The 14,655-nt window shown below is 36.8% G+C and overlaps 1 protein-coding gene across 1 annotated transcript; it reads left to right on the top strand.

Moving 5' to 3' along the window:
- LOC109825284 (ubiquitin carboxyl-terminal hydrolase 9-like) lies at positions 515–12,890 on the top strand. Its single transcript, XM_020392109.1, has 13 exons — positions 515–835; positions 1,869–2,111; positions 2,624–2,768; positions 3,036–3,095; positions 3,183–3,278; positions 5,106–5,504; positions 5,589–5,729; positions 6,901–7,071; positions 8,333–8,590; positions 8,673–8,818; positions 9,197–9,763; positions 10,184–10,463; positions 12,320–12,890. Exons 1-13 carry the CDS (start codon positions 687–689, stop codon positions 12,506–12,508), a joined length of 2,844 nt encoding a protein of 947 aa, XP_020247698.1. The 5' UTR covers positions 515–686; the 3' UTR covers positions 12,509–12,890.

Genomic DNA, 14,655 nt, shown 5'->3' with positions numbered 1-14,655 from the left:
TCTCATAAGACCTTCCATAAAAAGTTTTTTTAAAAAATTAATTACGCCAATGCTACAGTGTTACGCCATTTCTGACGCAACACTGTAGTATCCCGCTATTTTAGCGGGATGTTTTGGCGCTCCAATGGAGCGTCAAAACACTCCAAAATGGAGTTTTGGCGCTCCATTGGAGACGCCCTTAAACACGGTATTTCCATGAATACACCATATTTCGAAATTGTACCTTTTATAGTTGTACAAAACCTTCTTATTTTATAAATACCAAGTGTTCTATTGCAATACCTACATTCGAAAAATAGCTACAAACTCCAGTAGTAGTCCTCTAAAGAATAAAAAACAAAAGAAAAACATAATCCCAAATTCCAAATTTGACTACTCATCCTAAGAGCAAACGAAACAAGAAACGTTAGAAAAAAAGAAAGAAAGAAAAAGAAAAAAAAAAGAGGTCGGGGGCTACGACCTCCACGTAAGCGCATACACCCCCATAGTCCCCAATTTCTTCCCCCCTTTCGAGTTTCCAGAACCATCGTTTATAAAGGAGAGAAAAAGTCGGAAGCCAAAGGGGCAATTTCTCCCGATTCCCAAATCCATTGCCTGCGATCTAGGGTTTCGAATCTCTCCACGCTTTCTCTCACAAATCCGCCTTCGATTCTCAATTCCAACCCCAATTTCTTCGAATTGAGGCGATGACGATCCCCAATTCTCAGGGATTGATGCCGTCGGAGAGTTGCTTGCCGCTTACCCCGGAGGAGGAGAGGGAGACGGTGGAGGAGTTGACGAGAGTCGCCGACGCTAGTCCCAAGGAAGGCGACGTGTGGTGTCTAATCTCGGCGCGGTAATCTATTTTTCTTTTGATTTTTTCTTTTTTTTTGAAATTGTAAGTATAATGTTTCTTTGTTTTTGATATAATATGGATCCTGGTGCAATGTCATGATTGAAAAGTATTGGATATTATCAGTGTCGACGCAAAAAGTTCAGTTACTCCAATTTGTTTGAAGAGACTAGCCCTACGAAATAATTGACTTTTTTTTGGGTATGAATTTTTTTTTAATTTATCAAGAATCTGGATGTTGTTAGAGGAAGTATAGATAGTTTTATGGATTTCGAATCCTAGATTCTGGCACTGCATTTATACCTTGCACATATATATATATATATATATGTTTTATATTGTGAAAAAATTTGGAAGGTTATTCTTGGTGCAGACCTCCGTGCTGTTTTCGCTCAAGCATAGAAATATTTTTCCATCTTTAGGGTGGTATGTTTTCGAACAAACCCTTGTGATGTATTTATTTTATTGGAAATTGGAAACTAGGTTTGAATAGTAAAGTTATGTTTCGTTTTTGAATTTTTGGGGACCTATTCTAAAAATATTGACCGGCTTCCTTCATTATAAATCTCAGAGTTTAGTTCTGTAGATGATATTGTTAGAACCCTTTCATATGCCTTTGCGGGGGGTGATGCTGCTTATTCCCCAAAGATGTCGAGCTTGGTCCTTGACCTTCCTATATTTGGAGTTCTAATGCTGCAAAGAGGAACTCAATTTACCATTGACCTTTTACTTCTCAAAATCACTATTGAGCTTTTAGTTTTTTTAGTCTCCCTTATATGTCTTCCTTGTCATATTAGGCTTTTGTTGAACCATGCAACCTCATTTATTGTTAAGTTTGAACCAGAATTATGGGTGAAATTTTGGCTCACTCTTCTATTATCGATTTGATCTGTATGATGCAATTGCATTTCAAATGAGAATAGGTTGATTTGGTTTCTCTTATAAGAGAAGCTATTTCTGCAGATTCTGCTCTTTTGAAAGTTTGACTGGAAAATATTGCTTCATAGTCATAATCTAGAATATATCTATGTTGCAGATGGTTTAGGGGCTGGAAAAGATATGTTCAGTTAAAGAGCAGCAATGACGATTCTATTACCTCTGAGCAGTTGAATGGGATTCCTCCACATGTTGCTTGCAAGCCTGGAAAGATTGACAATTCCGAGCTTGTTACAAATGGGACATATGAGGAAAATAATGGACTTGTTCTCCGGAGGAACCTACTAGAAGAAGAAGACTACTGTTTGGTTCCTCAGGAAGTCTGGAAGAAACTTCACGAATGGTATGTTTCTAGACATGTCTCAACTTCCTTTCTTTATAACTTGTGATAATTATCTTTTGCAAAGTCTTTTTATACTGAAAATTTTATAACTATTATAACAGATCGATTCAATTTTATTTTCCCTATTTGAACATTTATTCTCGATCTTTAGGGTTTTACACATGTGGTATAGGTAATGAACAGTGAACACCATTACGTGCTGAACTTCTTATTAGTGAGTGAGTGGGCTTGTTCTAGTATTAGTGTCTGGTTAATGTTTTAGGCATTGTTTGGGAAGTTGCAACATCAGATTCTGCATCCTTCTTTGTTATTTCTATTTTAATATCTTCAGTTGTCTAATGTATGAGACACCTTAGTGTATATGCTAGCGTGACTCTTGCAAGTCATATTCGTAGTGCAACTCTTGCAGCTGAAATCCATATTCATACTTTGTTGCATCTAGAGTGGACTTGTATATTCTGCTTTTGCTGCTTCTTCATGTTTATTGCTACTCATTGTTTCAACTTTTACAGGTACAAGGGTGGGCCAGAATTACCAAGAAAACGAATTTCTCTTGGCTTACATGGCAAAAGTTTTGCGGTGGAAGTTTACCCCCTGAGCCTGCAGTTAGTGGATGGAAGAGATCTCTCCGAAAGAACTATAACAATTAGCAGAAAGGTACTTACTGTAATATGATTGTGGGTTTGGGTTCAGGTTCCATTTCGAGCAGGTGCACATAAAATCCAAATCCACCCTTTTGAATATTCCACTAGGTTGAAGCCCCTATTGCTATGTATTTAAACATGTAGAATTTCATCTGTGGCATGGGACACTGGTTCTGAATTAGATTTCTCAATTGATGTATTGCTAAGCTATTTCGGGCTGTTTTGAGAACAGTGATGTTAGCACATGCAGGCACTGACTCCCAATGTGCTTTTCTCTCAGGCCTTGGTAGGGGAGCTTTACAGCATGGTTTGCACACTACTTACGTTAGAGCAGGCAAAGGTATGCTTTGTGATTCTGCCACGCATGATAGGTTGTTCATTCATGTTCTCTTCCAGCTTATATTTTGACCGTCTATGTTATTTGTAGGTTGACATATGGGATTACTATGAGAAGGTGAAACATGATAACTTGCAGAAATTTGACCAAACTCTAGAGGAAGCTGAGTTGATGATGGACCAGGATGTGAGAAAACACTGCATTTGTTGTTAATGCTTAATACTTTTGACTTTTGGGCTGCTTTCATACCTCCTTAGGTTATGTACAACTTTTAGATTCTTCCAATTGTTGGGGAATGCATATGGTGGATATAAAAATATGTCTTTAACTTCCTATTACTGAGAAATGCACATGGATGATGGATACAAAATATTTCTATTTAGCTGTAGCTGAGAGCATACTTTGGTCATATCTTGGATGTTCTTTGTTTCACTTGATCTTATTGGCCATGGGATCCTCTAACTGGTTTTCTACTTCTTTAGCAGTTGCATTCTTTATTCTACATAATTTCTCTTCCAAATGTTCGTATCTAGTGTATTCTGCCTAAAGACTATTAATGCCTGCTTGATGACAAGTCATATTCTTTGTATCACATTGCACTCTAAGTAGGGGTGCCAAACCGTATCCGTATCCGAGGAAATATCCGTAACCGTATCCGTTAGGATACGAATATGGTTACTCAAATCTATTACCGATAGCCGATAGGATATGGTTGCGGATATGGTTTTGTAGTGAAATATCCGTATCCGTATCCGAAAAAATCCGAATACATATTGGTAATACTCTTACGATAGTTTCGATTCTTAGATTATGGATTTGTGGTTAATTTTGATGATCAAGATGTCTAATCTTAGCTTTTCAATCATAATGAACATATTAACGAACTCTTTTTGTATCACATGACTATATTTTTCTGAATACTATCTAGTTTTCTCATATCCTTTTTGTATCCGCATGCATATCCGTTTATATATCTGCATCTATATCCGTAACCGTATCCGATTTTGGCGGATATGGATATGAATTTTTCTTACCGACGTATATCCGTATCCGTATCCGAGATGGGTAAGCGGATATGGATATGGTAAGTGCCATATCCGAGCCGTATCCGCTCCGTTAACACCCCTAACTCTAAGCCAGGTTTAGAGCTAACTGATTCTGACATGCTGTATTATCTGTTCTGTGACATGTAGTCGTACATAATACATAAGGTTGGAGTAGTCGTACATAATACATAAGGTTGGAGAAAGCTTCCAATAATTGATGTATTTTGGAAATGTGGATAGATGCTAGTGATTCAGTTAGGAGTGAACATGGGGCATATGGATTGTTGATGGTAATATAAGGTACGTAATTTGTGAAACATCAACCCTGCATGGGTATGACTGCACTGCGCTGGTATGACTATGGTTATGGGTATGGACATATGATAGCAAATTTATAGAAGGTGATGTCAGGAACATGGGACACTAGTGAACTGCGACCCGGGTTCAATTGTTTCGGATTTGCAGTGGAACATGATCCTATTTACTAACTCGAGTGACCCAATTTAGAATTCAAACAATTTAAAATTTTGAAAAAAATAACTATTCAATAGAATAAGCAACAAAGAAACATGAGAAACTAAGCAAAAAAAAGTATTCATATCCTAATTGCAACATAATTCTCAATGTTCTTTTACCTTTACAAATATCATCTAGCATATATTTCTTAAATTTGACTCTTGCGAAACCGTTCACTCCTACATTTAAGAACCGAACCTAAAATGTACCACATTCCCTAGCGTACCATATAAGCCTAACCTCTTGTACCCAATTCCTAATGACTGGCATATCACGCTCCCGTTCCCGTCTGGTGAACCTGAACAAACCGGGTTCCATGCAACTATGGAAGGTAGGAATTAGGGAAAATGACTTGTATATATGTGTATGTATGTACATAACTGTGTGTATAGAGTTTGATGGATATGAGCTGGCAGCTTAGATTATTAATCCCAACTATGTTTGCTTGCAGATACTTTTGGAGGTAAAAGATGACGCTTTTTTTCCTTCTAATTCTGGCGTGGATTCAACAGGAAATGAATTGGCTTTGGTTCCAATAGAGCCTCCTAGGTCGCCAGTCACCATTGCTGGAGGGCCCACATTCTCCAATGGTTATTCAAATACGTTTGGCAGCCATTTCCTGCAGGGAAATAGCTTCAGTTCAGTACTCAGGGATATGGATGATGATAATGATTCCATTAGCAATGGGAGTAAAGGAAGTAGTCGGGGACTGAGAGGATTGCAAAACCTAGGAAACACTTGTTTTATGAACAGTGCTCTACAGTGTTTAGTGCATACTCCCGATCTGGTTCGTTTCTTTTTACAAGATTACACCCTGGAGATAAACAAGGATAATCCTTTGGGCATGCAGGTATGAGTAATTTTCCTCTTTTCCTCTATTTTTTTCTGAAGACTTTATAACTTTTTAGTGGATCCTTGGGCCATTTCTTTACAGGGCGAGCTTGCAACTGCTTTTGGAGATCTATTAAGGAATTTGTGGTCTTCTGGAGCTACAGCAATTGCACCTCGTTCATTTAAAGCTAAACTTGCTCGGTTTGCTCCACAGTTCAGTGGGTATAATCAACATGATTCACAAGTTAGTATATCTGTCATCCTAATTTGCTTTTTGTTTTATCTAGCCCTTCTTCCCATTCATATTTCTAGATGAATGTCATGTTCAAATTCAGTAATGTTTTAGATCTGATCTTGTTGTCAGTGGTGAAGAAAAGAAACTCGGAAAGGACAGACCGTATTTTATCTCTGTTCATTTCATGATGTTCCTTTAAAGGCAAAAAGATAGCCGGTGCCATTATGGTCCAAGTTACTAGATAATATAGCTATTTATCAGCATTATGCAACTTTAGAATTGGTATTTTTATTACGGGTTAGAATATTAGTTTTTTAGAGGGTGAGCCTTGGCGCAACAGTAAAGGTTGCTTGCTGCATTGTGACCTGGAGGTCTCAGGGTCGAATCTTGGAAACAGCCTCTCCGCAAAGCGGGGATAGAGCTGCATACATCTAACCCACCCCAAAGTCCACAGTGGTGGGAGCCTCGTGCTCGTGCACTGGGCCAACTTTAGTTTTTCAGATTATGATGGCATGTCATTGTAACTTGTAAGTTGCGTGGAATCGCACTAATGCTGCTGCATTGGATAATTGGATTTGAGTACTTGACTAAAGTTGTTGGTGGCTATAATACTGGATCAGTTGCTCTGTTTCATTTATCTGAGGTTTTTTTCTCATTTTATATAATATATGTTTGTACAATTACCAAAAACATGCGCCAAAATGTTTGCAACAGCTAGTTTATGAAAGTAAATGGTGAGTTTGGGTGCAAAGGAATTGCTTTATTTGGGTAATCTTATTGTATTTTTTGCTTCGTCAAATCACATTTATCTTGAAACATTAATGTTCTTTTCCATAAAATATTACTTGCTATACTATCACATTGATTTTAAACATCTCAGTATCAGACTTACTTCAAGTTCCTATACTAGTTTTCAGTTCCATTTTCTTTTTGAGCTAAGAGTATTTGATACTTGTAATATTACTCATGTGCATCAGAAAGCTATATGAACTGTGCATTCCAGTGCTTTACGAATTTTTTGGATACTGATTAATTTATCATAGTAATATAGAAAGAGATGCCTTCTTATGGCTATCTAGCTTTAGTTTGAATGCAGAGGAATCAACTAGTAATTGATACTTGTTGAATTCTGTAGTTGTTTATTGTGTAATATCTCCTTTGCTTTTTCCCCCCCGTTAAGGAACTCCTTGCATTTTTATTGGATGGGCTTCATGAAGACTTGAACCGTGTAATAAACAAGCCTTACATTGAAGCTAAAGATGCAAATGGTCGTTCGGATGAGGAGTTCGCAGATGAATGCTGGAACAATCACAAAGCTCGTAATGACTCTATAATTGTAGATGTTTGTCAAGTGAGTTAGTACTTTTTTTTTGTCCAACTATATTATTGCATGTTCTGTTTTTCTTTCCTCTTCATCTGTTTTCATGACTAACAAAAAGTTGGCTTATTGTTTTTTCCAATACGTTGACTTATTTTGAGCATCGGTTCATTCCTACTTTGAAAGATTGTCTAGCAGTTAATATACTCTGGTGCGGTTTCAGTTATTAAGTTCATAGATTTGGATTCTCTTGTTGTGTACTTTATCTAATAGGACTTTTTTTTGTTAAAGTTAATGATTGACGGTGGCATAGCCAGGATTCCAGCTTTGGAGGGACCAAAGATATATAAATGTGGTGATATAAGAAAGATGTTATAAGAACTACCATTAAAAACTGTGTAGATAGAATTTGCATTGACGAAAAAGATAAACTAAAGTAAAAGGTTGATAGTCAATCCTAAAATTGTGCATGCCACTCTTTAACAAAAATAAAATAAGCTATTTACATCTAGGGTTTACAAAACAAATCAATCCAAATAGTTAAATAAATAAAGTAAAAAAAGACAGCAATCATGGGAATGAAAAGGAGAAAAAAATTATAACTTTATGGTTTATATAATACACAGCGAGTTAGTTGTCTCTAGAATTGATCAAAAAAACCCCAAAACTCAATAGGAACTTATTCTCTCCGATTTGGGGAAAATTTGAAAGAGATTTGCTTAAAATTTGAGTTGATTAATTGAATTGGAAAAAAGTCTCAGAAAACAACATGTGTTGCTGATTGCCGAGCAGACTCAGCAGAGACCACTGTGATTTCAATTGTGGTTAATTAGCTTATTGGGTTTGAGCAGATTTAGATTAAACCCATTGACCCAATCTCGTTTTCTCAAATTTAATAATGGGTTTGGGCCTTTGTAAAGACCCACAAGCCTTGGGCTATGGAATTATTAAACTGAAGGTTAATTTCCATTTAATGGTGGATTTTAATGGGTTTAGGGCTATAGAATTTTATCAAAGAATATATGTACCCACAAGCCCATGATGATTGACATTAAGATGTAATGGAACACAGGTCTATATTGAGCATGTAATAAACGGTTTCTCATTTCCAACAAGATGAATAGAACAGAAATACAAATTTACCAAAGAATTTTTTCCAAGTCTTATCATTTTGAATGCGGTTGATTGATAGTAGTAGTTTATGTTGCCATTACCAATCTGTCTTGTCATTGTATAAATATGGAGTAGAAAATGTTATAGATAACTGACAGTAATGCTGGCGGATTTCATACAGGGTCAGTACAAGTCAACGCTAGTCTGTCCTGTTTGCAGCAAAGTTTCTGTTACCTTTGATCCCTTTATGTATTTGTCATTGCCACTTCCTTCGACAACTACAAGGACCATGACTGTAACCGTATTCAGTGGGGTTGGGAGTGCCCTTCCGATGCCTTTCACTGTAACTGTGCCAAAAAATGGTACCTGCAGAGATCTCAGTCGAGCTTTAAATGTTGCATGTAGCTTGACGAGTTCAGAAGATTTATTGTTAGCAGAAGTAAAATTCTTATTCTTTCATTTCTTTATTAATTGTCTCTGCTAGAAGACCATTTTCATATAAGAAATCTGTTATTCTGCAGGTTTATAAAAATCGGATTTATCGCTACTTAGATTTTTTCGACTCACTATCCGGTATTAAGAATGAAGAGTGCCTGGTAGCTTATAAACTTCCAGCAAACTATAAGGACTTCGTGAGGCTGGAGATAATGCATCAGAGAATAGAGAGGTAACCAGTCTGGGATTAAGGAAATTTAATTTTAAGATTCTATTAACAAGTGCTCAGTTCTTAACATGGTTATAAGGCTATGCATAAGTTAGAGTATTATTATTTTTAATTGCCTTATAACAATATAAATTGTTGTTGCATGCTGGTGCATACTCTATGTTGTTTGATATATGACTTTCTTATGCCTGGTTTACGATTTTGTCATATTGTGAAATAGAGTTCTAGTTTCACATGCAAAAGCATGCCATAGGGAATTGTGAATATTTTACCTGTATACATATATGTATATACATACATATATATAATATTTGTAAAGGATTTTGATTTTATTTGTGTGATTATTCAGTTTCATGTTTAGACTAACAGAGACTTTTTCAGGCCTCAGGAGCCTCAATATAATTTGTTCTCTCCAAGTTGTCTTGGAACCCCTCTTGTGACTTGCCTCTCAAAGGAAGCTAAAACTGGAGCAGATATTCATACTGCAGTATGTACGCTGCTTTCACCTCTATTGCGAGGAAAAACTCCCATGAAGCACACAAAAGTTAGCAAGGAAAATGGCTATTTATCGAGTTTAGATGGTGTTGTTCCAGGTGATGATAGCAATCCTTGTACAAGTGATACAGAGTTCTCTGATTCCTTCATGGAAATTGAAATGGAAGATGATGCGTGCCCATCACTCCAGATTGCTTTCACTAATGAGAGGGGCTACAACAGGGTTCCAATTGACAATGATTCTAATATACCTCCAGGGTCTTGCATAAGGGTACTGCTCGAATGGTCAGATAAAAATCTGGAACTGTATGACTTTAGTTTCCTTGAGGATCTGCCAGAAGTTTTCAGACCATTTGGTTCAATGGTGAAGAAAACGCGGGAGGAGGCTATCACTTTGTTCTCATGCTTGGATGCATTTCTGAAAGAGGAACCTTTAGGGCCCGATGATATGTGGTTAGTGATCTCTTTGCCTTGTGTGTAGCAGATGTTAAAGTTCATCTCATATTTTAATGGGTTAATTGCGGATAGAACCCCTGTTCTATCATCGAAGTGCAGCTAGGCCTCCTGAAGTTCAATTGTTTCAGATAGACCCTAAATGATTTTTTTTTACTTTTTTACCTTAGAGAGAGATTTTTTTTTTTTTTTGTGACAAATAGACCTGAGGGTGGAAGAGTAATTAAAAAAATCACTCGGGGAGGTCTATCTCAAATTGGTGAACTAAAGTGAGTCTATCCGTGACAATACAATTCCAGGGGTTTATCAGCCGCTGGGTGATAGTATAGGGCAGCAGTCAGCAATTAACCCTATTTTTTTATTTAAAAACATATCCTTATAAATGATGTGTATTAATGCCTTTTGTTGATGTTCTTTTAGGTATTGTCCTGGCTGCAAGGAGCATAGACAAGCAACTAAGAAACTAGACTTGTGGAGATTGCCCGAGATCTTAGTTGTTCACTTGAAGCGGTTTTCCTATAGCAGATACATGAAAAACAAGCTTGACACCTTTGTGAACTTTCCTGTTCACGATCTTGATTTAAGCCAGTATGTAAAGCACAATTCTGATGCTGCAAGGCAAACACATGTGTATGAGCTTTATGCTGTAAGCAACCACTATGGAGGATTGGGTGGGGGGCACTACTCTGCATATGCAAAGGTAATGCTAACTTGCATCACTACTTGTATCTGGTGTTTAAAAAAAAAATTCCAATGGGGAGCCCTCTATTGACTACAATGATAGGCAATTAGATATCGATATGTCCAATAAGATTTGGAATATATGATAAGTGTCCCTCTTTTTCCTCTCTATACTATATTATATAGACTAGTATAGAGGTTCTTCTATTCCCTTGTTTTTGGGGGCAAGTCAGTCGGCCCCTAACGTTTATCTGATAAGTCTAAGAAGCCCTTGGCCTAATATTTAACCCATTAAGTTTTTAAGGTATTATTTTCAGTGTCTTTAAGTCCCCATAGTAGTACTCCGCCCGCTCTAATCATAGCTAAAAACATTATTCTGTTGAAGGTAAAGTTGGAATATTTCTAGAGGGAAACCACCATGGAGACCAAATAGACTCGAAATACTAACTATTAAGGGTTTAATGGGTTATAATACGGGGTTAAGGTCCTTTTACAAATTTCAAGTAAATACTGGGCCTGCTATGACTTTGAGCTCTGTGGTTGGGGTTCATAGATGAGCGAATATTGTCCTAACCATGGAGACCAAATAGACTCGAAATAATAACTATAAGGCGTCGTTTGGCAAAGGGTTAAGAGGGTAGGGTTAAGGAGAAGGGTTAGTTTAATGGGTTATAATACGGGGTTAAGGTCTTCTTACAAATTTCAAGTAAATATTGGGCCTGATCTGACTTTGAGCTCTGTGGTTGGGGTTCATAGATGAGCGAATATTGTCCTAACCATGGAGACCAAATAGACTCGAAATAATAACTATAAGGTGTCGTTTGGCAAAGGGTTAAGAGGGTAGGGTTAATGAGAAGTGTTAACTTAGTTAAACTGTCGTAAGGGGTTAAAAATAGTTCAATCCTGTTTGGATTAGATAGTTGTGATAAAGGGTTACCTTATTTGTATTTGGCAAATGAAGAAGGGTTAAGGAGGTTAATCCCGGTAATTTTTTTCTAAAATACCAGCTTTAATCTTATTGAAATTTAACACATTCATTAACAACTATTCAATTAAGACCAATTCAACTCGAATTTGCATGCAATTGAGCTATCAATTTGTTATCCTAATTTCTATATTATTTAAATAAATCATGTGGAGAAGGCTAAAGAAATCAATTTAAATTAAGAAATTATAAATTAGCATTTCAACTTGAACTATGTTAAAAGGGCAACGTTCTAACAGAACTTTAAAATGCCTTACATTAATCTCAAGAAAAATTTACTATTCAAGAACAAAAGTAACCATTTGCTCAAAATACTATATTCTGCTAAAATATAGATAATAGTAAAAATTCATAATGTAAGTGTAGACGTACATTCGACATTTGCTCATTACACATTAATATGTGATGTACCAAATTAAATTTTATTTAATTAAGTATGTTGTTTTGGAATCGCAATCTGGACTTCATGCTATAGCATCATAAGTTATTATATTTATAAGACGGAACTCTTTGGAAAAGGTCAATATCTATTTTGCTTCATGGGCTATAGCATGGACCCCATCACCAAATAGGTATGGATCACATAATTCCATCTTTTGCATCATACGTGCCCCACCACTAACTGAAATCTTTAAAAAAATCCACATGGGGATTTGTTACCCGTGGCCAAACGGTGCCTAAGGGTTTAATGGGTTATAATGCTGGGTTAAGGGCTTCGCGCAAATGCCTTGTAACTGTTAGGGGCTGATCTGACTTTGAGCTCTGTGGTTGGAGTTCAGAGATGAGCAAATATTGTTCTAAGCATGCAAATGCTTCTGTAATAGAATAGTTTGTAGTTATTTGAGTATTCGAACTAATCTTCTGCTTTCTTCTTTTGTTTTACTATGTAGTTGATAGAAGAGGACAGCTGGTTTCATTTTGATGATAGCTTTGTTTCTCCGGCAAGTGAAGATTCAATCCAGACAACAGCGGCATATGTTCTTTTTTACAGGAGAGTCCAGGTTGATACGGAAAAGTCTAATAATACAGAAATGGGCAACGGGGAGGAGCCGTCTTCTAGCGCTAACTCCTTGACATGAAACAGAACCCCAAAGTTTTGCACATTTTCATCGCTCGTGCTCGTTTTTCTGACGGCAGCGTTCCCGTTCTATTCTTTTTGCTATACAATTGAGGGATGGTGAATTTTGCTACTACATTGGACAGGCCGCCGCAGTTTTGTGGTGACTGAATTTGGAGGTGTTTCATTCATTGGCATACTTGGGTGTCTTCAATACCGTAACGCTTCATTCATTGGCATACTTGGGTGTCTTCAATACCGAAACACTGTGAAGCGTTTATATACCGAGGCGTTAGTCTTATACTAGAAATTTTTGTATGTAGATTAGAAATTATTATTCAAGGCGCCCATTTTTTGGTTGTCTCAAGTCAAAGTGAATATAAGGTTCTATTGTCTTGCCGTTATTACTAATTTTCTCATCTGCGCTGGTGGTTTTGGTAATGCTGATGCTAGTATTTTCTTTCAATAAGAAGTTGTTGGTAAAGTGTTTGATTAGGAAGGATGAGAAGTGGGCGGTCGCAGCGTTGTGTGACGATTGTGTGAAGTAAAACTCCTTTAAACTTAAGTGGGCTTTTTTTACGAGCATTGAGATTTTTGTTAACATGGGATATAAATGAAGACACAAATCTTAAAGATAAAGATAATATTGATGTGTAGCATAAATTTCAAAATATAATGAAAAGATAAAAAGTTTGGTGGACAAGTGTTCCTATCCACTTAAGTATACATATATAGAGAGAAATTGGACAACATTGGTACCAAGTTTCTACATTGAACTTGGTAGTGATGTGGAGAGATTTGGCTCCTACATCATGCCTAAAAAATAAAGCCTCAATCAATTTTCACTTACTCCAAAATAGAGGTTTTATTTTTGAGGAGTGATGTAGGGGTTAGATTTGTCCACATCAGTTCTAGATTTTGACATTGGTCAGCGACGTCGCAGTACCAGAAGTATTTCGGACTACTAGATAAATTACTGAGTATGCTGGAAACTGAAGAAGTCAAGAAACCGAAGCCACTTACGGGTCCTTCTACAAGACCAACGTTAGGCAAAATTAGGGTCTATCTTGTCCAAAGTATTTCACATTCCTCGATAAAATACTGAATTTTTCATGGTGGGTATTGTGTCATATCATTGTCAAGATGAAAAATCCTCTCCTTGTCAAGGTGACTTCGCTTAGTGGTCCTCCGCCCTAACCATAGCCGAAAATATACTATTCTTTTGAGGGTAAAGTGGGAATATTTCTGGCGGATAACCACCATGGGGACCAAACAGGTTGGAAAAATAATCTATAAGGGCTTAATGGGCTAAAAATATTAGGAATCTCAAGTAATCGTTAGTGCTTCGAGTTAATTTGATGAGCAACTTTTGTTCTAAAACGCGCAAATGTTTCTTTTATGGGCTTCTTAGTAGCTCCTCCGAGTATTTTTACAGTATATCTATAAAAATAGGGGGTAGGAAGTTTAAAACAGTTATAATACAGGGAGTTTATTGACAATTAACACAATTAACTTTATTAATCTATGCTTATGTGGACTGTCGACAACTGATAGGCATCAATTGGGGAAGGAGAGCGCGTTAATGGGCCTCATCCTCGTTGGCCCACCACCTGATGTGTGTGTTATTGGATTGTTTATTCGCAACTATTAAGATGCTGAATATTCGTTGGCTGGCAAGTCTAGGCCTATATCAGGATAAGCATGTGCGCATGAGTTGCGCCGTTTTCTTTTTCTTTTTCTTTTTCTTTTTCTTTTTCTTTCTTTTTTTTCCCCTCAGATTATTTGTCTGTTTGTATGTAATGGATTATTGTATTTGGACATACAACTGGGGTTGACATTGTGGCCTAGTTGGCAGTAGCACTTTTGATAGATTTATTGTATTTTTTTTAATACCTTGGTCCGGAATTCAGCCTAGAATTGTGGGAGCCAGGTTGAAACCTCTTAACCTTCTGGATCAGCCGCGGTGGATTGATGTAGCATTATTTTTTTTAACGGTTTTAGGTAAACAATCATAACTGATTGTTGAAATTAGGACATGGATATACCAAGTTAATCCATAAGACTACACTATTGGGTATTTGATTTCAACCTTGATTTTTAAATAGATTACTCATTCTAATATTTCACCGAACTGTCGTCATGTAGCGATAACGTATCAACATCTATAGG

This window comes from Asparagus officinalis, chromosome 10 (genome assembly GCF_001876935.1).
Source record: "Asparagus officinalis chromosome 10, Aspof.V1, whole genome shotgun sequence".
Classification (NCBI taxonomy): domain Eukaryota; kingdom Viridiplantae; phylum Streptophyta; class Magnoliopsida; order Asparagales; family Asparagaceae; genus Asparagus; species Asparagus officinalis.
Note: the sequence above shows the minus strand (reverse complement) of the source record. Positions and strands in the feature narration are given on the sequence as shown.

Excerpts from the sequence above, each read along its gene's own strand:
- LOC109825284 (XM_020392109.1), top strand. The coding sequence starts at position 687 with ATGACGATCCCCAATTCTCAGGGATTGATGCCGTCGGAGAGTTGCTTG. Across the intron at positions 7,072-8,332 it reads TAATTGTAGATGTTTGTCAA|GGTCAGTACAAGTCAACGCT; the intron begins GTGAGTTAGTAC and ends GATTTCATACAG. Across the intron at positions 10,464-12,319 it reads ACTACTCTGCATATGCAAAG|TTGATAGAAGAGGACAGCTG; the intron begins GTAATGCTAACT and ends TTTACTATGTAG.